The sequence below is a fragment of the Microtus pennsylvanicus genome, chromosome 18 (genome assembly GCF_037038515.1).
Source record: "Microtus pennsylvanicus isolate mMicPen1 chromosome 18, mMicPen1.hap1, whole genome shotgun sequence".
Classification (NCBI taxonomy): domain Eukaryota; kingdom Metazoa; phylum Chordata; class Mammalia; order Rodentia; family Cricetidae; genus Microtus; species Microtus pennsylvanicus.
This window is the reverse complement of record NC_134596.1, coordinates 908,161-936,114: the sequence shown is the minus strand read 5'-3', so window position 1 is coordinate 936,114 and position 27,954 is coordinate 908,161. Positions and strand designations below refer to the sequence as shown.

Below are 27,954 nucleotides of genomic sequence, written 5' to 3'. Positions count from 1 at the left end.
CTAACCTGATAATCCCCTGGATAACTACCAAGCTTTTCAAGACTGCAATAAACTGAACGGCAGAAGTGCTGACTCTAGCATCTATGTGGTTAACTTCAAGGAAAAGAGCCCTGTGCTAGGAAAAGATCACGCATTTGGCATGCTTGTGAATCTAAATACATATGTGAATGAGTACTGTGGCTGCTGTAACATTCCAGGGAAGTAGACTTGTCTACAGCAGGGCACTTGTAGATAATGACAGCAGAATGATAAACGGAAGCTAAGTACAGAATTTCTAATGCAATCTAGAAAAATAACTTTCCAAGGTTAAAGAGAGAAAACTTGGCCATGAACTATGAAATCATTGAGTCTACCTTCTTCATTAATCATTCCATCATTGATGTCCACCTTGCTCTTCCACTATTGTGAAAGTCTCCGCACATGGTTTAATTAAGAGGAAATACATTTGGAATTAGCAGTTTAATAACTCTGCTCCAGAAAAGCAGATTACAAAAAAAAAAAGCTGCTTGGCCATTCACAACAGATGGCTCATTTCTTCATTTATTCAGGTTTCCCTTTCTGAAACAGCTCATCCACTGAATACCAGAAAAGATCATGCTATCAGGAATTCTGAGTGATGAGAAATGATGAGACATGTTCCTGAATGGATCATACTAGGAATGTGTTGTGGGATGCCATGTTTCCACTTAGCACTGACACGTAACCAAATGCCTCTTTATGTTTGTGGTTTGATTTTTGTTTGTTTGTTTTCAATAAAACACAAAAAGTTGGACAGTGCATAGAAACCTGTTTGGGATAGTTTAACATTTGGACCAAATTTCTGGGAGGTTTTCTAACTGGTAAACTTAGCTGATGGCAGCAGGGATATATGAGTTCTGTGCAGAGACCACCAAAGAAGTACGATGGTATAAAGATGCAGAATCAATTTTTTGTTCTTGAGACTTCTACAACATGTCTTCCTGATGTCTGTGCCTTTAAGTTATCATCAGAGAAAATGACATCCTTAATCAGGAGACAGAGATTAAGCATAAACATACAATTTTGTGTAACATTCTTCTTTTCCCTTTTTAAATTAATTTTTAAAAATACAATCCTTTCTTATTCTACACAGCTATACCTGTTACCACTCCCTTCCCTCCTCCTGCTTCCTTCACCTTCTTCCTGCCCCATCTCCTCATCTACACCTCAGAAAGGTAAGACTTCCCCTGGGGAGTCAACAAAGTCTGACACTTTACTTCAAGGCAAGACCCCTATATGTAAGCTGAGTAAAGTATTCCTCCCAAAAGAATGTGCTCTTAAATGCCAGTTCAAGCACTAGGGATAAATGCTAGTCTCACTGCCAGTGGTCCCACAGACTGTCAAAGCCTCACAACTGTCCCCCAAATTCAGTAGGCCTAATTTGGTCCTATGCAAGTTTGCAAGCTATCATTCTGATATTACTGAGCTCCCACTAACTCAGGTCAACTGTTTCAGTGGATATCACCATTATGGTCTTGACCCTTTTGTTCATATTATTACTCCTTCCTCTCTTGGGCTGATCTCAAGTATCTTGACCCAACTAAGACTCTAAGCAACAGTGGAGAAGATGCCTATATTGACCTTCACCTGTAATCTATGATAACTACCTTAATTGTCATCATAGAACCTTCAACTAGCAACTGATGGAAGCAGGCACAGAGATCTACATTGTAGCACTGTGGAACTGATTCTAAAGGATACTTTCTTTAAGTTTGTCTTAGCTCACTGAATTGTTGTTTGTTTAGATTTGAATCTTGGCTATGGTAAACAGTATTCACAGGCACATGAAGCATAAATGAAAACATTTTAGTTAAGGTCCCTTCTCACATTCCTGAATAAGTCAAGTGTCTGTGATCTTGGCAACTATGAAAAGCCTACACCATGACTTTATAATGTATTCACTCTGTTTTCAACAAGAAATACAGCTTTCAGTAAATCTTAAGTCTATGGGCAGTGGAGCATAAAATACTAGAGAAAATAAAAAATTTACATATATATCCATATATATATGTGTATGTATGTATGTATGTGTGTAGGTATGTATGTGTGTGTGTGTGTTAAATAATGCAAAATAAAATAAAGGCTCTTGGTACAGTCTGTTTGTGTCGAGCCTCCTTGAAAGTCCTGAAGTTAGGTGAGTCACAGAACAGCAATGAACAGCTGAGTGAGGCTCTGCTACTATCTCATGAATGAGTCACAATTTAATTTACCGTGAATATGGCTGCTGTCCAGAGGCTGAGACAAAATAAGGGTCTATTGTTCAAGTTGACATTCTTGGATACTGGAACTATTTCAGAAACCAGGCTGGCCAATTCTCTCACTTCCAGCCAAATGATGAGCAGTCCAGAGCTGCTTTTCATTACAAAACATATTGTATTAAAACACATTTAAAGAAAATAGTTGGTGCATGCATATTATAATTTGAGTCATGACCACTCCTGGTACCCAACACCAGTCACTCAAGACAATGCACTGTGAATGAAATGTACAGTTCACCCATGAGGAATCTATGTCTAAGAAGCATGAGGGTCGATAAAGATTTTCTTTATAGATAAAAGCTCTTCTTTGGTAAGCATCCATTTTATTGACTCTGAGTCATCTAATTGAAAAAGTTGTTTTTCTTCTAATTAGGAACTCAAACCCCTCAGAAGGAGAATGGACAATAATACCAACCCTTTACCTAATGTCTGTGGCACAGACAAGCATGAATTTCCTGAATCAGGGGGCTACACTGCTCAGAATTCAGATGATAACTTTTCTGGATTTCCTGATTATCATCTGCAGTAGAAGCAACTGATAGTCTAGTTACAAGAGAGTAGAAAACCCCTTAGTTATGAGACATTAACTGACAGGAAAACCTATAAGTGGGAGAGGCCAGGCCATGTCAATGAGGAATGAGAGGCTGATGCAGTTTGAGCACCACAGCATCTTAGAACTATTCTGATACTTAATGGACTTGATTGCAAGTATGTATATGAGGAGCCACACATGTGGGCCCTGAGGAGCCGCCCTCTTTTCTGTTCCCTTTCGATTGCTTTCTCTGCTTGTGTTCACAATCTGCACTTGTGCCTGCTCTGAGTAGGAAACTGTGCTGAGAAGGAGCTGCCAAAACTCCTGTCCACTCACATTTCATGTGGTTGGCTCACTGTCGTGACAATGCCATTTCAGGGTTATGTAAATGTGGATTGGCAATCACAGGCTGTGATCCCTACCCATGCTGCCTTCTTCCTGTAATTCAGCAACTGCACCGATTTTAGCTTTGTTTCTTTTATGATTAGTGTCTCAGCTAGATGAACTGACATCACAGACATGTTTAGGTACACCTGTGTATATATAATTATGTGCATATGCACAGATAGATAGTTATTGTAGTCAAGAAATCATAGTATTCTCTGTCACTGAAACAAAAGAATGTGCTTACAAAGGTTATAAGAGATAGTAGATTTAAACGTGATAAACATGATTTTCTTAATATCCTTTAAAAAGAATGATCCATTTGAGAATGATGGTCATCTCTGTAGTCACAGAATTTGAGTTGTAGGCATAAGGACCATGAACTCCAGGCCAGCCTGGGCTGTATAATAAGCCTCTGTCTAAACACAGTAAAAATAAATAATTGTTGATTTCTGTCTTTGTAATGCTCAATATTAACTATATTTGAAGCACAATTCACTTAGAGTACTAATATCTAAGCAAGGACTTGATAGATTTGGCACCAAAAATCTCATTTCATATAAGAAAAAATGATAATAAGCCCCATATGATCAATGTCTGAAACTTTTGTCTCAAGAGATACAGGAGCTACAAGTAAAAGAAAGGACTTGAATATTACATCCACTAGTAGGTTAGTATCTAGACATATAAAGAATGTAATAGAGTTTTTAAAGTAATGGGGGCCTTGAGTTCCAGCCTCAGTACCCCCTCAGGGCTCAGAATAGGATGTCTATGGCAAGTGAGAATCTGAGGGTAAGAAGTTAACTCAAGCACGTTACCTCTGCATGTTCTTTATTTTTCAGGCGAGGTGGAAAAAGTGAGGGAAGGGGTGCAGAGAAGAAGGAGTGATCTCCATGTGGTTTCTAGTTTTTACAGACAGAGTTGTAAATCCTGTAGGCGAAGACAATAATAATATGCACATCAAAATCACAAAAAGGGCAGGTAGATCCTGACACAGCAGTTCTCTGGAACAAGTGACCCCACCCAGGAAAAAGCCAGCATTCAAAGGGAAATAACGGACATCCCAAATCATTAGATAAAGTTACTAAACGTCCCTGAGTCCTGGATTCGCCCATTCTTCTTATCCAATATCTTTTGATAACCAACTTTGGGGTTGCTCAGATTTGTTTGTTAGCAAAGGTGGGGCTAGCTATCTTCCTGCTCAGTGCCTGTCTTCTTTAGATATTTCTAGGTGGTCTGTTAGCAGGTAATTTTGAGGAAAGGTTTCAATGTAAATATGACTGTTAGAACAAAGAGAGGATATTACTGTTCTAAGGCCTCATGGTCTCAAGGAATGGAAAGGTCATTTATTGCCCATGCAGAAGTTACACTGGTGAGGTGTTTTGGAAATGAATCCCATTTTGAATGGAAGAATCATGGCTTCACAGGTTTTTACAGATTTGACAGTGACTTTTTCAAAAGACAAGTGTTCCCATAGCTCTGCAAAACTTGTTATTCCATGTGTGGACATGTTTGTATACATTTCCTATGGATCTGACTATTAGTCTGTCAGCTGTACATTTAACTGTATAGTCTTATGGGCTCCAACAATAAAGTTCTTCATGCACATATTCAGATACATAGATTGATGACTTATTTATAGACAACAGATTGATAGATGAACATAGATGCATAGATGCAGATAGATGGTAAATTAAATTATTAATGGATTGATAGATGATAGATTTAAAGACAAGGATAAGTGATTGGATAGATAGATAGATAGATAGATAGATAGATAGATAGATAGATAGATAGATAGATAAAAGAAGAATGAACGTTGACACAGCAAGGGAAGGGGATATGTGGCATGCTCTGTGAATACTGCAAATTTAGCATGCTGTAAGCACTAATCAGCTAGTCACCATGCCAATTATACATTGCTAAGTTGTCTTAGTAACAAGGCAAAACAACAGCAATAAATCAAATGATGCAATAAGAACAATAAGTGAAACACAGAGACCAAAACACACTAGAACGAAGAGTGATGGATGGCAAATGAGTACAACAAGACACTCAGCATCGTAATCTATCAAGGAAGCATAAAATGATAACACTACACATCACTGAAAATAAATGCAATTGCACCAAGCAACACCACCTTCTGAGAAGGGGCCAAGCAACTAGATCATGTGCATATCATTAGTATGAGTGTTAAATGGCTACTTTTCAGGAATATAGCTTCTCATTTTTTTAAAAAAAGCTATCTTATAATTATTACCTATCCTATAACTGAGAATCTTTACAATTGCATTTTTAGGCATATTTCACAGAATTTAGGACTCATACTCACCCAAAACCTCTCCTCCTCCCCCCCCCACTCCATTTCCCCTCTGTCTCCAGTCTGAAAAGCAGTCCGGATTCCCTGCCCTGTGGGAAGTCCAAGGTCCTTCCCGCTCCATCAAGGTCCAAAAAGGTGAGCATACAAACAGGCTAGGCTCCCACAAAGCCAGTTCATACAGTAGGATCAAAACCCAGTGCCATTGTCCTTGGCTTCTCATCAGCCCTCAATGTTTGCCATGTTCAGAGAGTCCGGTTTTATCCCATGCTTATTCAGTCCCAGTCCAGCTGGCCTTGATGAGCTCCCAATAGATCAGCCTCACTGTCACTTTGGGTGGGTGCACCCCTCACGGTCCTGACTTCCTTGCTCATGTTCTCCCTCCTTCTGCTCCTCATTTGGACCTTGGGAGCTCAATCCGGTGCTCCAATGTGGGTCTCTGTCTCTATCTCCATCCATCGCCTGATGAAGGTTCTATCATCAGTATGGCTATAGGATAGGGCCATTTCAGGCTCCCTCTCCTCAGTAGCCCAAGGAACTAGCTGGGGACATCTCCCTGGACACCTGTGAGCCCCTCTAGAGTCAAGTCTCTTCATAACACTAAGATGGCTCCCTTAATTAGGATATATACTTCCCTGCTTCCATATCCACCCTTCCTTTATCCCAACCATCGCATTCCCCCAAGCTCCCCCCATCCTCCCCTTCTCACTTTTCTCTCCCCATTTCCCCTTACCCCTATCCCACCCCACTCCCAAGTTCCCAGTTTTTGCCTGGCAATCTTGTCTACTTCCCATATCCAGGTGGATGACTATATGTTTTTCTTTGGGTTCACCTTCTTATTTAGCTTCTCTAAGATCACAAATTATAGGCTCAAGGTCCTTTATTTATGGCTGGAAACCAATTATGAGTGAGTACATCCCATGTTCATCTTTTTGGGTCTGGGTTACCTCACTCAGGATAGTGTTTTCTATTTCCATTCTTAATGAAATGTTGTTGGGTAAAAAAAAAAATGGTATTGAAAGGCAAAGTATGAAGGGTTAATATCAGTGCTTCATTTCTTATTTTGATAGAATTTAAAATTTTCCTTTCATTTGGTTATTTTATATATGATTTTGTTGAACGTTATCATGTTTATAGAACATTCAAGAAGATATTCTTATCATTCTTATTTTGTGACAGTTACTATGATGAATTAGATGTGTATGATAAGCCTGGTCTTCAACAATTTTCAAAGTCTTGTCAAAATAAAGTGTCAGTTTCTATTTCCATAAGAAGTCACACCTTGACATCCAGAGATCTCAAGAACACAAGAGAAAGAACCCAATGTATCTCAGTCTACTGCCTTTGTTCTCTCATGGAAATGACAAGACTGATACGGGTGCTTGTCTTGGATATGGGCCTCTGCTTTATGCTCTGTGGTCTTAGACATGCATTATTCTAACTGACTGGACATGGGGTGCTGTGGTAGTTTGAATAAGATAGCCCCATATGCTCACATATTTGAAGATTTATTCACCAGGAAATAGAATACCTCGGTAGGGTTAGAAGGATTAGAAGATCTTGTTGGAGGAAGTATGTCACGGGGTGTGGAATTTGAGGTTTAAAAGCCTATGGCAAGTTCAGTCTCCCACCACCCCTTTAAAGACAGATATTGGGGTTCAACCTGAAGACCGGAAAAACAAAGCAGCCAGTCATTGGCCCTTACCTCAAACTCAGCCTGAAATGACAATCCTGCCTCCAGGAGCCATCAGAAGGAGACTAAGCCTGAAACCTGTCTCTTTCTGTCTTATATTCCTCTCTAATACTGGCATTAAAGGTGTGCACCACTACTACCTGATTTCTATGGCATACTAGTATGAATGCTGGGATTAAAGGTGTGTATCACCACTGTCTGGTCTGTATGGCTGATCAATGCAGCTATTTTACTCTTTAATCTTCAGGCAAGTTTTATTTATTAAAAGACAAATGAAATATCACTACATTTCCCCCTTTTGTCTAAAATAAAGAGACTATTAACTAATATAAGAAAAACTATATACAATAAGTACAATGGCTATATACAATATATACAATCAATAAATATATCAAAAATGTCTAGTCCATTTGCATTTGAGGAATTCAAATAAATATTCCTTACTTATCCTATCTTATACCTGTATGTCCAAATTTACTTTCTATTATTACTTGCTTTCCATGTCAGATAAACAAGGACATTTATAAATACCTAGTCTTTAACTCTGTAGAGACCCAAGAAGAAAAATATATTAATGGAATAAGTAGGAAGTGTGAGTAAATTTCATGTGGAGTTTTTCGTTGCTCATTATCTTCTCTGAAGTAGACTGGTGTTGACTGGAGCAGACATTTCTCTTTATCATAAAAAAAGAACCTTTGTTATTAAAGCATCTTAAGGACCATATTCTGTAGATTTCTGAAGTGTTTAAAGGTGACCTGTCTATTTAAAATATGCCTTTGACCCAGAAAACATCCCTAATGTGACTACAAGTTCGATTATAATAAGTGACTAGTTACTAACCTGCATTTCCTTACTACGCTAAACAATTGATGACAGTAATAGCTTTCAAAGACTAGAAAATGCATTGCATTGTTAAATGAGCTGTAAAGGTACATTACCTTGAACAAGATTAGAATCATATGTACAGTATGTTTTAACAAAGTATATCTCAAATTTGTATCAATATATAAAATTTGTATACAATATATAAAAGTCAAGTCCATATATAATATTTAAAGCTAATAGTTGCTTTTTAAAAGTAGATAAATAATCTACCTTTTTATCTTGCCATATCCATATTCTCTCTTTTTAATTTATAAAGTAGTTTCAATAATCTATTCTTATCTTATCATATCTATATCACTTTTTTCCCAAAACAAGAACCTTGAATCTAATTTTCTTTATTTGGCTTTTTTTTCTGACCATTACCAATAATAACTTGTAGCCAACCCCTCTAAACAATGAAAAATACCCATAATTCATTGAACAACCAAAACCATTCACTCCACCTCTTGGAAATGTGGGCATCATATTCTTAAATTTTCTTCCTGCTTTCTGGTTATGATAATATTGTTAGAGGATCCTCAAAAGAAAAACTTGGGTTAATTGTCAAATTCTGGGAAAGGAATTTTGTCCAGTCTATGTGTTATGGTAAAGTGCAGGACTTGTCTCAAGTACTGGCTAGAGAAGTCTACTAGCCACCTAGAATGCTTTCTGAGCAATTTGTGGTGCAGAGCCCATCTTTACGGGGTGCTATTAGCTGAATGGCATCATATGAACCAGGTGGAAACATAGTTGTAGGGCCCCACTTTGTCCTGGAGACATGAGAGATTTCTGTAAAAGAATTCAGTAGACATTCATCCAAAGGAATTTACCATAGAGATGAAAATAGGTATGAAAAGAAATAGAATTTTTGAAAGCAGAGTTTTGATAATCTTAGTCCCTAGATTTTTATTTTTCTTCTGTCCCACATCAGGTGGCTCTCCTGATAGATAGAAACTCTGAGTTTTTCTTTTAACAACATGCTTGGATATAGAGAAGAGAGCCACAGTCCTAGTCTAAACCCAACTTTGATTTTCAGGTGAGTTGGGACACCATTATATTGAGAAGCAAGGAGATATGTACGTTTAGGTAGTAAGATTTTGCCCTGAAGATTATTCTGGTATTATATGTCAGAATTTATTTGCTTGGTGATTTTTTCTGGATAGCTAATTTTTCTTCTTTAGGCATCTGGATGTCCAAGTTCTCTTGACTTCTTAAAGATAGGTATTTTCTATTTTCCTGCAAAGACAAGAACAGAACCCTGCCCCAACTCTTGTGGGGTTTCCTTACAATTTGTAGAATTGTCACCTCTGTGAATGAGCTGACATTTCTTTTTATCAAGATGTTTCTCTATTTCAAACCAAATCTTGATTAATTTTGATAATATAGCTTTTTTTTCTCCTGTGGAAACAAGAGAGAAATTCCTTCCTCAATGTAGTACACCTGGTTTCCATTCCAATGTCAACACATTCTTGAAGTACACTGGCTGATTTACTTAGAAGTTTTTTCTATTGTCCAGTGTCTCTCTGCAGCTCTGTTCCTTTCTCACTAGCAATAAGAAAATTCAAGGCCAGTAAAGCATTATGTAACCTATTTCTCCGAGTATTTGCCATTCCTTTTTATTTATTTAACATATCCTTTATAGTTTGATTTGATCTTTCTATAACTGATTATGTAGTATACCTGTAATATACTTTATAATATAATATGCAAAAACTGTTTTATTTTCTTAGAGAAATATGCTTGAGCATTGTCTATTATTATTTGTACAGGTATACCCATGATGGCTACAGCTTCTAGTAAATATATGATTACTGAATCAGCCTTTTCCAAACTCAAAGAAGTAGGTCATTGAAAACATGAATAGGTATCAGTGATGTGGTGTACATATTTTAATTTTCCAAATTCTACAAAATAGAACACATCTATATTCTACATTTCATTACTTTGAGTACCCTTTGGGTTACTTCCTGCAATTAGTATTATTTGGTTGTATAAAGAACAAGTAACATCTTGTTTTTTTAAAGATGTAAGAGCTATCTTGAAATAAGCCTGATCAATAGTCCAAACAGTCTATTCTTAATATAAGTCTCTTTGTTTTTGTTTGGGATTGATGACTCTGTGACTGGACAGGACAGAAACTTCCATTTTTCTCTTCCTACAGATTAGAATGTAGGTCTCAACCAGTTCTTCGATGCTCCTTGCAGTGATGACAATTGACTAACCTCTGAAACTATAAGCAAGTTCCAATTAAATGAGTCCCTTTATAAGAGTTGGCTTGGTCATGGTGTTTCTTCACATCAATAGAACACTGACTGAGATAGATGACAACTCAGAGACACTTGGAATAGTTAGATTCTATTGCACTGGGTGGCATTTCTCCCAATTTTACTTAAGGAATTAACAAAATCAGAGACAACCCTAACTTATGACTTAGGATTGTAGACTGCCTTTTGGGTGGGTTACTCAGTCTAGGGTTAGTAACCCACCCGGCAGTCAGTTATTCCAGGGTCCTGGAGAGGCACTACCTGGAAGATATGAGCTAGGAGACAGGAAGGAGGCTAAGCGGGGTTTCTTGTCAAAGCCTCCGTTTATTAGAGATGGGGTACAGCTTATATATGGTAAAGAGTTGGGGGATGGGCACAGGGGCCTGGGCTCTTGCCACGTGGTTCACGTTGGTCACATGGTCCTCGTTGGTCACGTAGGCAGGAGGTTATCTTTGGTCAGGTCACTGTAGGCCAAGAAGTCACGAGTTGACACACCTAGCTCCCTAGATAATTTGGAATGTGGGGTGGATTCCGCTAACAGATAGCTCTCATTAACAGCCAATTTGGGTGTGGGGTAGGCTCTGTCAATAGAATGATTCCTAACACAATTAGGGGGGTGGGGTTCTCTGCAGACTCCCCAGGGTGATGGTTCCTGCAATGATTTTAGGAGGAAATTGGCTCCTGACATAGGATCCTGGAAAATATAAGTCTATTTTCTAATTGAAATATTAAAACAAGCTATTAATATCACCATATGAGGAATATATTCTGAAAGTGAAGCACAATTAGTAAAAACACAGAGAGGGATGTTGGGGTTAAACAAGAAGATCTGTAAAGCAGTCAGCCACTGGCTCCTACCATGATCTCAGTCTGAAAGGTCGATCCTGCCTCCAGAATTCTCAGAATGAGACTCAGTCTGAGAGCTGTTTTTTCCCACCTTTATTTAAAATTGTTTTTATTGAACTAAATATTTTTCTCCACTCCCCTCCTTTTCTACACCCTCCCCTTCTACCCTGAACCATAAACCCCATGCTCCCAATTTACTCAGGAGATCTTGACTTTTTTTTTTACCTCCCATGTAGATTAGATCCATATATGTCTCTTTTAGGGTCTTCCTTGTTGTCTAGGTTCTCTGAGGTTTTGAATTATAGGCTCGTTTTTCTTAGCTTTATGTCTAAAAGCCACTTATCAGTGAGTACACATGATATTTGTCTTTCTGGGTCTGGGTTACCTCACTCAATATGATGTTTTCTAGATGCATCAATTTGACTACAAATTTAAGGATGTAATTAATTTTTTTCCCACTATGTAGTACTCCAATGTGTAAATATACCATATTTTCTTTATCCATCATTCAGTTTAGGAGCGTTTAGTTTGTTTCCAGGTTCTGACTATTAAAATAATGCTTATCTGAACATAGACAGAACTACAGTAATGAAAACAGTTTGGGCATAAAAATAGGCAAGAGGACCAATGGAACCAAATCGAAGACCCAGATATCAATCCACACACCTACAAACACCTGATTTTTGACAAAAAGTAAAAAATATAAAAAGAAAGCTTATTTAACAAATGGTCTTGGCATAACTTATATCAACATGTAGAAGAATAAAAATGATCCACGTCTATCACCATGCACAAACTCAAGTCCAAATGGATCAATGATCTCAACATAAAACCAACCACACTGAAGAGAAAGTAGGAAGACACAGGAGACTATTTCCTACATATAACCCCAGTAGCACAGACACTGAAAGAAATAATTAATAAATGGGACCTCCTGAAACTGAGAAGCTTCTGTAAAGCAAAGGAAGTGGTCTATAAGACCAAAAGGCAGCCTACCGAATGGGAAAAGATCTTCACCAACCCCACATCACGCAGAGGGTTGATCTCCGAAATATACAAAGAACTCAAGAAACTGATCATCAAAAGAACAAATAATCCAATAAAAATGGGGTACAGACATAAACAGAGAACTCTCAACAGATGATTCTAAAATGGCCGAAAGACACTTAAGGAAATGCTCAACATCCTTAGCCATCAAAGAATCGCAATTCAAAACAACTCTGAGATTCCATCTTACACCTATCAGAAGGTACAAGATCAAAAACACTGATGATATCTTATGCTGGAGAGGATGTGGGATAAAGAGAATACTCCTCCATTGCTGGTGGAAGTGCAAACTGGTATAGCTACTTTGGAAGTCAGTATGGCGATTTCTCAGAAAATTAAGAAACAATCTACCTCAAGATCCAACAATACCACTTTTGGGTATATATCCAAAGGATGCACAATCATACCACAAGGACATGTGCTCAACTATGTTTCTCCCATTTTATAATCATCTCTAGTTCTGGAATTAAAGGTGTGTACCAGTACTGCCTGGTTTCTATGGCAAGCTAGTGTGGCTACTGGGATTAAAGGTATATATGGGGGGGTGTGCAGGTGGCTGACGAGAGTCAGACTGCCTGTAGCTGGAGGTAGAGGCATTTTTGTGCAACCAGACAAGGATCTGGGAACTGAACTCCAGTTCTCTGAAACAAGAACGCGTGACCCCTGAGCCCTCTCTCCAACTTTATATTTGAGGATATTTTAAAATATTTGACTGTATGGATGATTATTTTCAGTGTATTACTTTACTACTACTAAATTGTAATGTGTGAACTGGAATGTTTGTGTATCTTTGTCTGTGTGTCTTTCCGTTCTGCTGAAGCCTCACATTCCAATTTGTTGGTATTTTCTGGAAAGTTCTCCGTGTTCTTGGATGCTCTCTACTCTACAGTTCTGCCTTTCTTCCCATGCACAAATACACACAATCCACACTTAACTCAGCCTTGAGAAAACCGACCTTATTCAGGCACGTCCTTCGTTTCTTATGAATTGGGTCACTCAGCAGCTCTGTTTCTGGGTCATGGCTTCATTTCCTCCACAGATTCTTTACCTCCTTTGGAGCTCTAAAATTTTCCCAGAGAAGAGTCTTAAAAAAAACTTTCAACTGCAAATCTCAAAGTACAAATGAAGCTGAATAGGGAATAGTTTATAATTGGTCAGTCATAGAGGATTTGGGCTTCTGTCTGTAGAGATCTGCAGCAGGATTTCACAGATTGACCCTGCTGGGCTTCCGTTCCTGGCTTCAAGTCTTTGCTGAGATCTAGCTGATTGCTATTGAGAATATGTCTCAGCCCTCTGTTCTTAGTAGGTACAGGAACTTTGCTTTTGTTGACAAAATAGAAAAGCTTCCTTTCATAAAACCTCAAGGCTAATTGAAAATGCAAAAAAGGAGAAAAAATCCTACAGTCAAACCCTTTTTTCTCAGTTTGTTCCACTGGGCACTACTAGCTTCAGAAGGCATGAACAGATATTGAGTGAACAAAGTCATTCCCACAGGAGAAGCACTGGCTTGTGAGATCCACAGATTTCTTTACCCCGGAGATTTTCTAGAAAAGAATAAATACACAAAAATTAGCAAATTAATTTAGCCAGTAAAGATTACACTATGGAGAACATGATTCTTTAAATCATATTTTATAAACCCTGGTGACATGCACACATTTAAATAGTGATCATAGTCACCATTATAGTCTTCACTGAGACATCCAACGACTTCCTTGGAGACACACCCACCTCTCATTACTTTTCATTAGAATATTGCACTTAATTGTCTCCAGCACAGCTCTTTTCCTTCAAAATGTCTACCGCAAGGCAGCTTGAACAATCTGTTTCCTGGAAAGATAATCTAAAGAATATTGAAATTTTCACTCACAGTTCACATCCCAACATAGACCAATGTCTCACAAAGCTTTTCTGCTCATATTGTAATTGCTGCTAAAACCATCAGCCATCGCCTACTGTCATAGTGAGCACTTTCTCTGTGAGATGCACACCTCTTCCATGCTGAGGTTAGTTTTGCATGGCATTGATCACATATGTTTTGAAGGCCCCTGTGTTAAGAGACACTTCCGCTAGGATAGCATGGTTGAAAAGCAGTGGAACCTGTTAAGGGGTGGGGCCTTCAGTCTGTGGCAGACTTATCCTTGGCAGGATGCACAGTAGGACCAATCCCTTTCTCCTCTTCTCTCTTCTGCTTCCTGTTCTGAGCTGAGTGCATTTGCTTCTTCCTGGTTATTCTGAATCCCGGCTGCACCCAAAGCCACAGGAACACCCAATTCCAGACTAAGACCTCTGAAACTCAGAACTAAACAACTTTCTTCCGTAAGTCAGTAAGCTATGTATTCAGTAACAGAAAGATGGTGAGCATTGGTGTCTGCAACAGAACACCGGCTTGTCACAGTTAACCTGTAGATGTACTGAACAGTCTAGGATCAACATATACCTATTCTCCCTGAGTGCATCTTCAGAGATGCCTGTGCCTGCTTTGCCTATTGGAAAACAGCATGGAATCTCCATTCTACACCGTGGGATACACTCTCATCTATAATTGTGTTTGTTTATTAGTATAATTTTGTGGGGTTTTCCTTCTTTGCCAGACATTTAAATTTTTTCATCACTGTGTGTTTATTCATGAGAGCTGGCAAGGTAACAGGCATAGTGTAGCTAGCTAATGATCAGAGTAACAGAGTGATTGCAAACATCAGATGCTGCCCCCATCCTGATTCTTAGTTTTGTGTTCATATTGCCTCACTCCATCATGCAGCCTTGAACTTCTATTTGCTTTCCAGAGCCTGATCTGTGGCTGCTAGTCACAGTCATCCTAAAAGTGAGCAGGTGTGAAGGGAATGCCCTCAAGTTTCTGGGGTCAGTGGTCTCTGAGAAGTGGTCAGGTTATATCATGAGCACACACAATTATTGCTCACCATTGTAAAGATGCACGATTTCTGTCAGCTATTATCAGCTCCCTTCAACATGGTTAATGTATGTTCATCTAAAATTTTCAATCCATATGCACAAGGCTTAATCTACCCAAAACTGAATTATATATAAATAAAATCATTAGCTTTCTCAAAACTCACAGGTTCTACAAGTTGTGAATTTTCTAATTAATAGAGACTGCGAGTATGAACATTCTATAAATATAGCATATAGAGAAAAATAAGTTATTGAACTTCAACTATGGATACTACCAAATCTATAGAAATTGCACTTCTAAATGCTTAAAAATGTCTGACACTTTATATTCTTTTTGAAAATTAGCAATATTTGCTTTCATGTACATGCAATATGTTGTTGCAGAAAGTCAGTTTTCCAACAATTTTTCCAGACAGGGTTTCTCTGTAACTTTGAAGCCTGTCCTGGAACTAGCTTTTTTAGACCTGGCTGGCCTCAAAGTCACAGAGATCCACCTGTCTCTGCCTCCCGAGTGCTAGGATTAAAGGTATACACTACCACTGCACAGTCTCCATAGTCTGGTTTTAAACTTAATATTGTACCATTCAATTAGTAAAATAAAAAGTATTATGACTCAAATATGGGGACATTAAAATATCCAAGTACAGTGTACATGTTGTTAATCTACCAAGGAGAACCTCTCCACTTTGGAAATACCCTCATTAAATGTCAGTCCTCAGCATTAGCATACACGACCCTACTTTCTTTGCTTGATACTTGCAGCGGTTTTCAGGTATGACTGTGAACTGATTTTGATCCAATTATCACTACCGTGATGAAACACCAGTCCACCACAATTTATCTTAATCTTTCTATCTGTATACAAAAATATATGCTTATATACACTCATAAATATTCATCGATATACATGTATAGATACAAAATGAAAGGATAATTTATTTGAAGCATAAGCATATAGTACCTTGGACTATAAAGAGGCTATGTTTGTGACTTAGATTTGTATAGATTCAAGTCCATTTAATAGTATTTTATGGGACATATAGGAAAGGAAGTTTCTGTGCTTGGCTTCCCATCACTTACCCATTCTCTGCTGAGTCTGGAAGGGGCCTCCCTCACTGCTCAGGTTCTTTAGAACGGGGCATTCTGGACTGTTCAGTCACCACTTTGTAATGGTCCTCCTTGTTTTTGAGCACTGAGACTCTGTAGTTGCTAACCCATGAGATCAGTTTATAAACATCATCTTCCTGTCTCTCTGGGGCCTCTCTGACAACAGGCATCCTCATTTTGCTTTGTTCTGACCAGTCCCACCTCTTCAATATTCAATAGTGTTTTTCTTCTCCATGTTTCCTCTTGGTATCTTGGCATTTTGGGTAATGTAGCATTTTTGGTTTAATTAACCCAGTTCATACCTAGCTTACATAAAATCTATGTTCTTGATACTGCTGTATTCAACTTTCTCGGACTCCCCCTTTGTCCACATGATGGCTTATCAGGCTAACCTCTTAAAGCCCCATCCTGGATCCTATCTAGGAACTGCCATCATCAGATCACCCAAACTACCTGTCATTTCTAGAAATCATGCTAACAAAAAAGGACTCCTGTGATTAAGATAAAATCCTCAGAATCATCACAGATCTGTGCTTGCTTCTGCTAAGTTTCCTATTTAGTTCATTAGTCCCTTCAAAAAAAAGCTTCCCCAAAACAACCCCAAAATGCCCAGGTCTCTTCCCACCACTACCAAGGTTCCAAGGCACACAATTTTAAATTAAAATTGGGGTTTTAATGATGAATATTAATGCTGTGACATTCATAATCTAATTGTACAAGTAATGTTATTTGCCAATGATCTCCAGAGGGATAGAAGAGGGATAGATGAGCAAGGGTTAGACGGAGAAACTGACTCGTACTAGCAGACTTTCTGTAAGTCAGGGGCTGCCGTGCTAGGAATGCTCTGCAGGAATGCCTGTGCAGGAATTTCATGCAAAAAATGCCACACAGCCGTGTTCAGAGGCTCAGGACCGAGGAAGCTGAGGATGCAACTCATTAGCTCAAAAGAATGCCCAAGAGTGTGGGACTCTCCATGCTAACTTTAGTAGCTAGCAATAACTTACAAGTTTTAGCTATATCCAAATATATGCACTGAGCTCTCTAAAATCCACTGAAATATTTCATGGCAATTTCTAGGTGTTAAACATTACCCACTCATATTTAAAAATCTTAAAAAAGCACAATGCAATTATTAGTAGTAATACTTTCATATTATTAAGTATGTAATCTTTGTTTAAGGCCTTGAAGCTATGGAAAGCATGCATATTGATGTGTTAGTCAGACTCAGATACTATTCTTTCTTTCTTAAATATTTTTTAAACCTCAGTAGTTCCCTCACTGTATTGGTTGGAGTCATATCTTGTGCTGCCTCTTGGATGGAATCACTTATCAGTGGATTTTTAGGTGATTGGCTTAATATGTTTATTGTGTTTGTCTGTTAACATCTAATCTAATGTTCCATTAATACCTAATATATTGCATGTTAGCACGATTGATTCTTGTTTGATCTGCTGTTTCTCTAGAGATAGAAAATGATGGTCTTCCTCAGAAGTTAATGGTGAGGTAGATGAAGTCGATGAAGGCTTTAATTTAATGGAGACTAAATCATTGATTCCTTGTCATGATGTCAGTTATTTCCTGAAATACCTGATTCCTAAGCTTCAAGAATAGACCATTGAGAATGGTATAAAGATGGTGGTAAAGCCACTGGTTCCCACTTGTTGATCAGCTTTCATGTGATGATACTGTTGTGGCTTTGCTACTGTAATTAGTACACTGGCATTGTCAAGTACAGTCAGAATCAGATTGTCACCTGTGTCCTTTAATCATAACCATTACAATATTTAGGAAAACCATATACATGGGTGTAAGCTTGAGGCATCTTAATATCAAGCAGTTACTTTGCATTCATTCAATTGCATTTTTATTGGTACTTTTCTCTCCATTTGTTTGTCTAAATACTGACCTACAGGACTCATCCAAAATTTTATTTAAAATGAAACCTCTAAGCTACAAAATAATTTTCTTTCCTCCTCAGACAATTTTCTTAGGTTGTTTTATTCTGATGTAGTTTAAAAACTATTCCTGGAACTTAAAATATTCTGTCCTCCTGATATAAAATATATAAGCATAGCAGTGGTTCACAGTGATTTGTAATATATCTCATTTAGCTAGTTTTTGCTTTATTTTCCCAAAGCCCACAGCAGGAGCCTCAGAGAATACTTTCAAAACATAATCTTTTGCTGTTGTATAGATTCCAGAGCTATTATTTAGCAGCATTTGCAGCAATTTATTTTAATGATTTGTCTCATTTTTAGTATGCAAAGATAAATAATTAAGTATAATGCAGTCTACCATGCTGCTGTGGCACACAGTAGCTGTATAAACTCCAGCATCTATTAGCATTCCCTGCCCTCCAAACTCACAAGCTGCTCCTCTCCTGCTCCATATGTAGACAGCCTCATAATCACTCCTTAAGCTCCATGAACAATGAGAGTTTGTTCAGATAAAACAGCAAATAAACATTCTCTACCTGTAAACAAACCATCTCTGTGGGACAAAAATAAAGTGGTTTTCTCTTGTCATTTTTCCATTTGCTTGTTGAAAACAAGTTTTCAAGTCTTTGTTGTTACTTAGAGCCAGGCTCATTTTAAGATTTTGAGGTAATTCATCAATTTAGTCTATTTAAAAATATTATTTTCTATATATTCTATTTTTTATTGAAAACATCAGAAGGAAATACATAACTACATACATATGTATATACACATACATGTACATATATATAGATACTATATATATATTTATAGTAAACTTTTAAACAAAATATACGAGTTCAAAGTCATATAATGTATATATTTCTACAATAACTATATGATGGAGGAAGGTCATTGGTTAAGTAATAAAGAAACTGCTTGGCCTCATTGGTTAGAACATAGGTGGGTGGAGTAAACAGAACAGAAGGCTGGGAGAAAGAAGCTGAGTCAGAGAGTCGCCATGATTCTCCCACTCCAGACAGAAGCAGGTTAAGATCTTCCTGGTAAGCCAGCTCGTGGAGCTACACAGATTATTAGAAATGGGTTAGATCAATATGTAAGAGCTAGCCAATAAGAAACTGAAACTAATGGGCCAAGCAGTGTTTAAATGAATACAGTTTGTGTGTTGTTATTTCGGGGCTTAAGCTAGCCAGGCCACAGGGGTGCTGGGGACGCGGCCCCGCCACTCCTTATTACAACAAGTATATATATAATTCATGTGTGCGTAAATATACATAGAATAAGTTGCACACATGCAGCCAACAGGTGGGTGCAATTTCATTACTGAGTTGCGCTTTTGTGACTTGTGTCTCCACTACTGCCCTGGGGTTTGTCCTTATTCTCTTCTATCTGCAGCCTATTGTAGATGCTGGGAACACTTTCCTGGGCGATGAATTGAGGAAATATCCCCTTCCTAAGGCTTTGGTACTGTACTTTTCATCCAATAAACTACGTTTATTGTTCTTATTTTTCTTGTTTAGCCAAAAGCTTGTGATCCATATAACCATGGACTTGTTTAGAAATAATAGATTGCCTGTGCCAGAAGACTTAGATGGAAGAAGCCATGTAGTCAAGAACAAAGCAGAGGACCTTTGGATACCTGTGATGCTCTGTGAACTGAGCCTTGGTAATCAAGCAAAGAGAATAAAACCACAGACACTTAATTCATAACAGAAAATTTTTACTTTGGTTTACAGTTGTGAGGAGTTCAAAGACTGGAGGGCCAATTGGGTTCAGTCTCTGGTCTCCTGTTAAGTAAAAGTGACACCAAGGATCTCATTTAAAATCTAGATGCTAAACTATAACATTCTAATGATGTTAATTGTCTTCTGAGTAGTATACATGAAAAAGGGGTAAGATAAAATCACCGCTAAATCTATTTTCAAGGAAGGTAAAATTGTCCTCAAAGGTTAAAAGCACTGTATGTAAAATAAAATTAGAAATGATGATTTAAGTATGAGACATTAGATGGCATTTAGTTTGTAAATATGAAGAGGTTAAGATAAAATATCCTAATGTATTTCATAATAGGTAAGAGGATTTAAGAGAACGTCAAGAGGCATGTAACACACCCTAAACTCAAGCATACATCAGAGGAAACTGTGAAGAGAAAATGACAGAATATTAGAGAAACAGCATCAGAGAAGTCCTAACTTGCTCATACTGACAAAGAAATTAATGAACCAAGCCAGCATTTCTACATCCGTCAAGTAGAACTTGTATAATTAATGGTTTACATAGGCCTATCAGAGTATACTTATTAAAAACCATAGGGAAAATTAAAGCAAGTTATCTTCAAAAGTTGTCCACAGCTGGGACAACAGGTGTGTACCACTGCCCTTGACAATGTTGATGCATAGATCGTGTGAAAAAAATATTCTATCCACAAATAGTATGTGGAATGCAAAGAAGCAAAAGTTCAGGCTTCATAGCCAGGCAAATAATATAGCTAGCACTCTCTTAGCCCTTATTTGGAGACTAATCATGTCTATGTGAATGTTTTTGGTAGCTTTCTTGGTTAGTCATGAGTAACAATCATTCTCATTCTTAAAATAGATGGTTTGTTATCCTTTGAAGTGTCTGACATTTTATTTTCAATTGGGTTATTACACATTTCTGATTAAGATCAGTATAAAAGGCAATACTTATTAGTCAATGTTACTACAGGAAATAAACTTTTATTTAGAGTTTTATAATCACTCCGGGGATAATTCCCTTAAAGTAAAGAATGCTATTAACACACACACACACGCACACACACACACACACACTCACACACACACGTACACACATACAAGAGAGAGAAAGAGAGAGAGAGAAAGAGAGAGAGAGAGATGAGCAAGTAAAACAAAACAATTCCAACAAGTGAATTTGAAATTGAGAAAGTTAAAGGACGGGAGGTGGAAAATTACACCACATCTGTGCATTCTGAGCCAATAATTATGATCAAAAAAGAACACACATCACCTTCTTGCTTGTGACCTGCAGGAGAATTAAAACACAGAATGTGCTTTGTTAGACATCTCTCCTGGTTTGAAAATTTATGACTTTAAGTATTTTTGTAAGATCAAGACATGGTGGGGGATGCCTGTAATTCCAACCCTGGAGAGGCTGAGGCAAGGGGATCACAAGTTTCAGACCAACATGGACAACTTAGAAAGACAATGTGTCCAAAAAATGAGTAAAGGGAGGCTTAGCCCTTTTATTTTAGAATATATATTAATGCAATTGCCTGATTTCCTTAGCAGAATTTTAAAAACCACGATGTTAAGAAGAAAATGTGTTTGGTTTCTCCAAAACAAGAAGAAGGCATCTATAAACAGAATGACTTGATTCATTCTAACTTTCTCAAGAATCTTCCATCACCTGTATTGGAAGCCATAGAAAAAGACTCATGCCAAAGGTCTGTTCTTTCCTAAAACCTACAGCGAACCTTTGATTTGTTCTCAAATAGCATGACTGTGTCTACATGAGCTAAAAGATATCCTAGGATGTGTGCACTATATGTATGAAGTCATACAGAGGCACCCAAAGAAAATGGAGCGCTCGTTCCTTCATTTGGAAATGGGTTATGAGCATAGAGAGAGCCAAGGGAGAGCCTGTCACCGGGACTGCTGGATTTACACACGGCTATGTTCAGAAACTGCTGAAACAGAGAAGGCTGAATGAGACAAATTGCATAACATTCAGTAGAGCCACAGAATGTTCCTGCTGTTGCTGTGGTGGGTGGGTGCACCCATACACTAAGGCTTAATGGGGTTAAACCATCTTTGTGTCAAATGGAGGAGTAAGAAGGGATGGCCATGCTGTCAGCCAGAAAAAACTTATCTGCACATACACAGATGAAAACTCACCCTTTGTGAGAATCATCCATCCTTAATGACTGTGCTTAACAAGTCTTAGGAACTGAGTAGGGGCTGGAAAGGAGAACTGTGGGCACATGCTCATGAATTAACTGCACTTGTTTCAGAGAGAGCTGCCAATCTTACTTCAATAATAGACCTCTCCCAAGGCTAATTGCTATGAATGATAGACTGCTAGAAATATTTTAAAATAGACCCTTCCTCCACTCACATATTAAAATAAAGCTAAGGAATATATTCACGATTAATACTGAAGTCTCATTTTATCATATTTAATATGTCTAGTCTGGTTCAGTGAAGAAATAAAGAATGAATGCCATCCCAAAGTTGGCTAGAAAAACTCTGAACAAGAAATGGGTACTGATAGCCAGGTGGTGGTGGCACACGCCTTTAATCCCAGCACTTGGGAGTCAGAGGCAGGCGGATCTCTGTGAGTTCGAGACCAGCCTGGTCTACAAGAGCTAGTTCCAGGACAGGCTCCAAAACCACAGAGAAACCCTGTCTTGAAAAACCAAAAATAAAAAAAAAAGGATACTGATGAAGGTTAATATTCAGGAGGATGCCTATATGATCTCTCTTTGGGATGACGAGGGAGGGAGACTTGATTGGGGGAGGGGGAGGGAAATGGGAGGCAGTGGCGGTGAAGAGACAGAAATCTTTAATAAATAAATAAATTAAAAAAATAAAAAATAAATGGATACTGTTACCTAGTTAAGGTGCTAGAATTTTTTAGAGGAAATTCTTTTATGCACTACTTTGATAGCTCTAGTGCAGATAATGTCTAAATCTGATGCATCGGAATAATGCCACATGGGTAGAAGCCCGAGCACTTTTTTTTTTTAAATAATGGACTGAACAGGTTACTCTTTCCTGTGTTTTTACCACCTTTTACTTCCTGGCCCTCATTCTCTACCTGATATTGAAGAGGTAGACATTGATGTTTCATGTCCCTATACACTGATTCTCAGAGAAATTTCATCATTTATAATATATCTTAAACCTAAATGAAAATTGTATTATATGCATTTAAATGAAACAGTAATCAAACTGAGCGTGAAGAGTTGGATCAGCAGTTAAGAAATTTTACCGTTTCATTATAAGAAACTGAGTTCGGATCCTAGATCCACAAAGCAACCAAGCTGTCTCCCAAGCACCTGTAAATTCAGATTCAACAAATCTGACATCCTTTTCTGACTTCTGAGCACACACAGCCATCCATACCTGTGTGCACAAGTGTGTGCACACACATGCACACTCACACATGCATACACATGCACGCAAATAAATATATAAAACATATTGATAGTTGTTATGATTTTATTTCAGCTTTTACAACATATTTTCCACACAATAGTTTTGATCACATTCTTTCTCCTTCCCAAATCCTTACAACTCCTCTCCATGCCCAGAACCAACAAACTTCCTGTTCTTTTTCTCTAATAATGTAGCGGCGTAAATAAATGCAGGCAGATTGTAAAGAATATATACAGCTTTAATGAAGAAATAAACTTACAGGACCAAGGTTCCCACGGAGCACAGGAAGCAGAAGGAGCGCGGACTCCTGGGCTCCCGATTTATAAGTAAACATTCGCCCGAGGCAAGCCCGCCCCCTAAGGAGCTGGCTTAACCCTACACAAAAAGATGCAAGATAAATGACAATAGACAAAAATATAAAAAATAAATTCAAAACATTAGCTAGAACAAAGAAAGAAAATCAGTAAGACAAAATAAATTATGAAGCAATAAGAGTACACACAAAAGATTACCCAAAAAGAAAAAGAAAAGCAACTAGAGTCTATTATGTGTTGGTCAAGTCGTCCTGAGCATGGACCATGATCTGGGGTGTGATTGATCTATCTATTGGGGGGAAAACCTATTTTCTCTTTCCCAACAGTTTACAATAGTAGTGTCATTGTTAGAGGCTGGACTTGGTGTTCACTTTCCCTTATTAGTGCTGGGATTTGGACTGACTTGAACCTGTGCAGGTCTTATGAACACTGTCACAGTCTCTACGTTCATAGGCATACCAGTCCTGTTGTAATTGGAAGATGCTATTTCCCTGGATTCATTGAGAACCTTTGACATTTACAAACTTTTAAAATCCCGGAGTAGAGGAGATTGACAGAGATGTCTCATTTAGGGCTGAATGCTTGCTCCAAAGTCGCTTTGCACAATAACCAGTTCTGTAGCATCTTGTAATTTACCACCTGCTGTAAGAAGAAGCTTCTATGATGTGGGTTGAGTAAAGCGTTGATCTATGCATATTGCAATATAACATCCAAAGTCATTTTATTCCTATGTTCTCTAGCAGAATAATAGCAGTAGATTTTTCACTAAACATATGCCTCATCTAGACTCATGTTCTTGACCATTTTAGCATTGTCAGCTAAAATTCTTGACCATTAACATCTATCCCTTGGAAGAAGCCTTAAATCCAATCAAAAAGTAATTGTCTACTCTAACAGCATTTGTATCTCTTTTGTACTAGTATATTTGCCAGTAGCTCTTGTTGTGGTCAAAGAATTTGCTTTCTGGTGAGGTGATACTGATGATCAATCACCCTTCTCCTCTGGTAAGGAGTAAAGTATCACCTAGCACCATGAATACTAGTAAATAAGAGTGAAGCTTCTAGTTAGGCAATAGCTTGACTTTTCCATGTTCAATAATGTAAGTAAGTAATTTCTTCAGCAATAAGCCTGGCCACAAGGTTATGGAGAATAGTTCGCAGCCTTGATGAGAGCCTGATATTTGGGGGTTTCTAGAGGAGTCCTTTCGCCAGGGCTCAATACAACCTATTCCTGAAATAGAAATTTTTACTTAATACCATAATATGTCTAGATGTTATATTGTCTCCATCATTTGAAGTCCTGCATTTCAGGTCTTTGACCCAATTTCAACTGATTTCTGTGAAAGATGAGAAATAAGTCTTTAATTAAATTCTCTTGTAAGTATCTTTAAGTTTTCTATCATCTATCGAAGATGATATTCTTATTTCTGAGGCGTGAATTGTTAAAATTTACTTTATTTTTATCCCTGTACGTGTATATGCATTTGTGTTGAGCATATGCCACGTGTGTGTGTGTGTGTGTGTGTGTGTGTGTGTGTATCCACAGAGGTCTGAAAGGGGCTGGAGTTACAGGTCTCTGAGGACCACTCTACTTGCATTTTAGATACTGAACTCAGGTTCTCTTAATTAAGCCAAGCCACCTACTCAGTACTTCTGATAAGTATTTCATCACTAGTCTGTCATACTTATTTTGTTCTGGCATCATGCTGTTCTTGTCACTACGGCTCTGTAGTAGAAATAGAGGCCATGTATTGTGATGTCTTCAGTTGTGTTCTCTCTGTTTAGGATTTCTTTATCTACTTTCAGGCTTTCATAATTCTACATGAACTCTAGGGTATTTTTTAAATTCTATGATGGGGGTTGCATTGAACCTGTAGACCACTTTTGATAATCTAGATGTTTTAAAAATATTATCAATCCATAAGTCAGGGAGACCTTTCTATCTTTTAGTGTCTATATTTTTATAAATAAGAGACATGAAAAGTAAAATTAATCCTCATTTAAATTGGCTATGATTAAGAAAATGAATGTCTCAACATTATGGTGAGAATATGTGAACAGAAAAAATCCTTCTCTCTTGGTAGTAATATAAATTGATACAGATACTATGGAGTTTCCTAAAAATGATAAATATGGAAATACTATTTGACTCAGCTATAATACCTCTGGGGATATACCAAAAGACTCTTAAGCCATGCCATAGGGATAACTGAGCAACCATATTTGTAGCTGCACTATTCATGATGGATACAAATGGCACCAACTTGAATGCCCACCAGCAGAGAATTGGAGAAATAAAATAAACTGCATAAACAATATGAAATGTTATGTACCCTTAAAGAATGGTGACATCATGGCAAAACTGGTGCAGTGATGGGAACTTGAAATTTTATGTTACTGAAAAATAACCTCAGAAATATAAATACGACTTTTTACCTCTCGCATGAAGCTCATATATTTTTGTTTGTCCTTGTGTGTATGGGTGGACAATATAGTTCATGAAACTGAAAAGGCTTATGGAAGAGGGAAGAAAGAGATTTTATGGGAAGCAGGGGAGTGCAAAACCTAGTAAGATTCCTGTCACCTGCACACAAAGAGGAGGCTACTGAGAAAAGGAAGGTAACCAGAAGAGGGTCACACAGATAAGAGAAGAGAAGGACCAATAAAACAATGTGAGTTAAAAAATATACCCCCATGAAAACCATTACGTGTGTGTGCATTTAAAGCTTTTCAAATCAAATGTGTGTTGATGCTTTCTTTGCTCAGACAGCTCACTATCCCGAGTGGCAGCTTTTCTTTGCTTTATGGGAAAGATGGATAAAAGTATCATTTTCATGAGCATCCTCCTGCTCTCCTGGGACATAGAGAAGTTGAAAAGTTTCTCCTTACAGTTCTGATGGGGGTACGTCTTTGCTCAGGTTCAACAAGCGAACTGTTTGCCCCTGGTGTATTTTTCTGCAGTTCACAGAAACTGGGGGCTTGATGTCTCTTTGTGAGGGTGATGCCAAAGAGGCAAACCTGAGCTTCAGTTCCTCTGTGAAGTCGAAAACGCCAAGAGAAAAAATTCACTCAAAGGGATAATTTAAAAATGGTAGGAAAAAATTGTAATCCCTCAGGTAGATACAAGCTTATTTGCTAATATACTTAATACAAATTAAGGATATATTACTTTCACCTTTAGAATATAAAGAATAAAATTTAGCAATTCTATGAAATTAAAATATATTTTAGTTTATATATTTGTACGTGTGTATATATATATGTATATGATGTGATTTTTCTGAGACATGAAACCTGTGGCTTTAAATTTAATGTTTATGTCAAAATTTTGAGAGAATTATGTGTTTTCTCTCACATTTGATTTACATGTTTAAAAATAAAGTGTATCCTCTACTTAAACTGCAAACTACTGAGAAAAGTCTCAGACTTAGTATTACAATTCTCAGTAATGAAAATTGATTGATTGGATGAAAAATGAAAAAAAAATTAAGAAATTTGTGGTTGTATTGCATAAGCCATTAAACTTGGCCATGGGAGTTTAGAATATTTTAATTAAAGAACTACTGGAATATGTCAAGAATATGTGCAGTCAAAAATAGTAAAAAATGAAACAATTTGAAGTGGCTCCTTAAGTTCATCTTATTTTAGTACTTTGTTGGTATTTTAGTGATGTAGAAAAGTGGTGAGAAGTACCTTATAAATATAAATTCACAAGGAAAATCTTTAGTTCTAGCCAAACATGTAGGAAGACATTCATGAAACTGAGCTTCCTGGGAAATTCTAGTGTAATTATAGGACATGAGTAACTATGTTCCAAATAATCTCAGTGGCAGACACACTTGGCCCTTAAGCAGTCAGTGGTGTGATGTATGGATCTGGGCAAAACCAAATATGCAGAAGAGACCGAGAAGAATCCTGTAAACTCAGGGGAGGGCTGGGGAAAGGGTTGTCATCATTATCATGAGTATGGCTTGCAGGAAATACTCAGAGAGTTGGAATAAAGAAATAATCTATAGATAGAAGAAACACCGGCTATTCACAGAAGAACATTCTTACTACCCTTTTTTGGAGAAGGTACTGAAACAAGTGGGTGGAAAATAAAACCCCACACAGTAAAGTGAATGCTTACTGATACTGCAGTTCCACCACTGTTCATACCTGCCAGTAAATATCTTTAAAATCCAAAAGATCACATAGCTGGAATATTAATTCCAGTAATAAAACAGTACCATAAAACACAGATAAATCCAACAGTGAAACAAACCTAACAATGATGTCATCCTAAACCAGTTCCAAAGTCATCAC

General features: G+C 37.7%; 1 protein-coding gene across 3 annotated transcripts in view; it reads left to right on the top strand.

The window, feature by feature from the left end:
- The window catches only part of LOC142837413 (leucine zipper protein 2), a 322,896-nt gene that overhangs the window by 25,364 nt on the left and 269,578 nt on the right, over positions 1-27,954 (top strand). The window contains exon 2 of one of the 3 annotated variants that reach the window (XM_075952469.1): positions 1,112-1,193. The exons of the other annotated variants lie outside the window; for them this stretch is intronic. Coding sequence (XP_075808584.1) covers positions 1,112-1,193 — 82 coding nt within the window. The remainder of the gene's footprint in view (positions 1-1,111; positions 1,194-27,954) is intronic. 3 annotated transcript variants of the gene reach the window in all.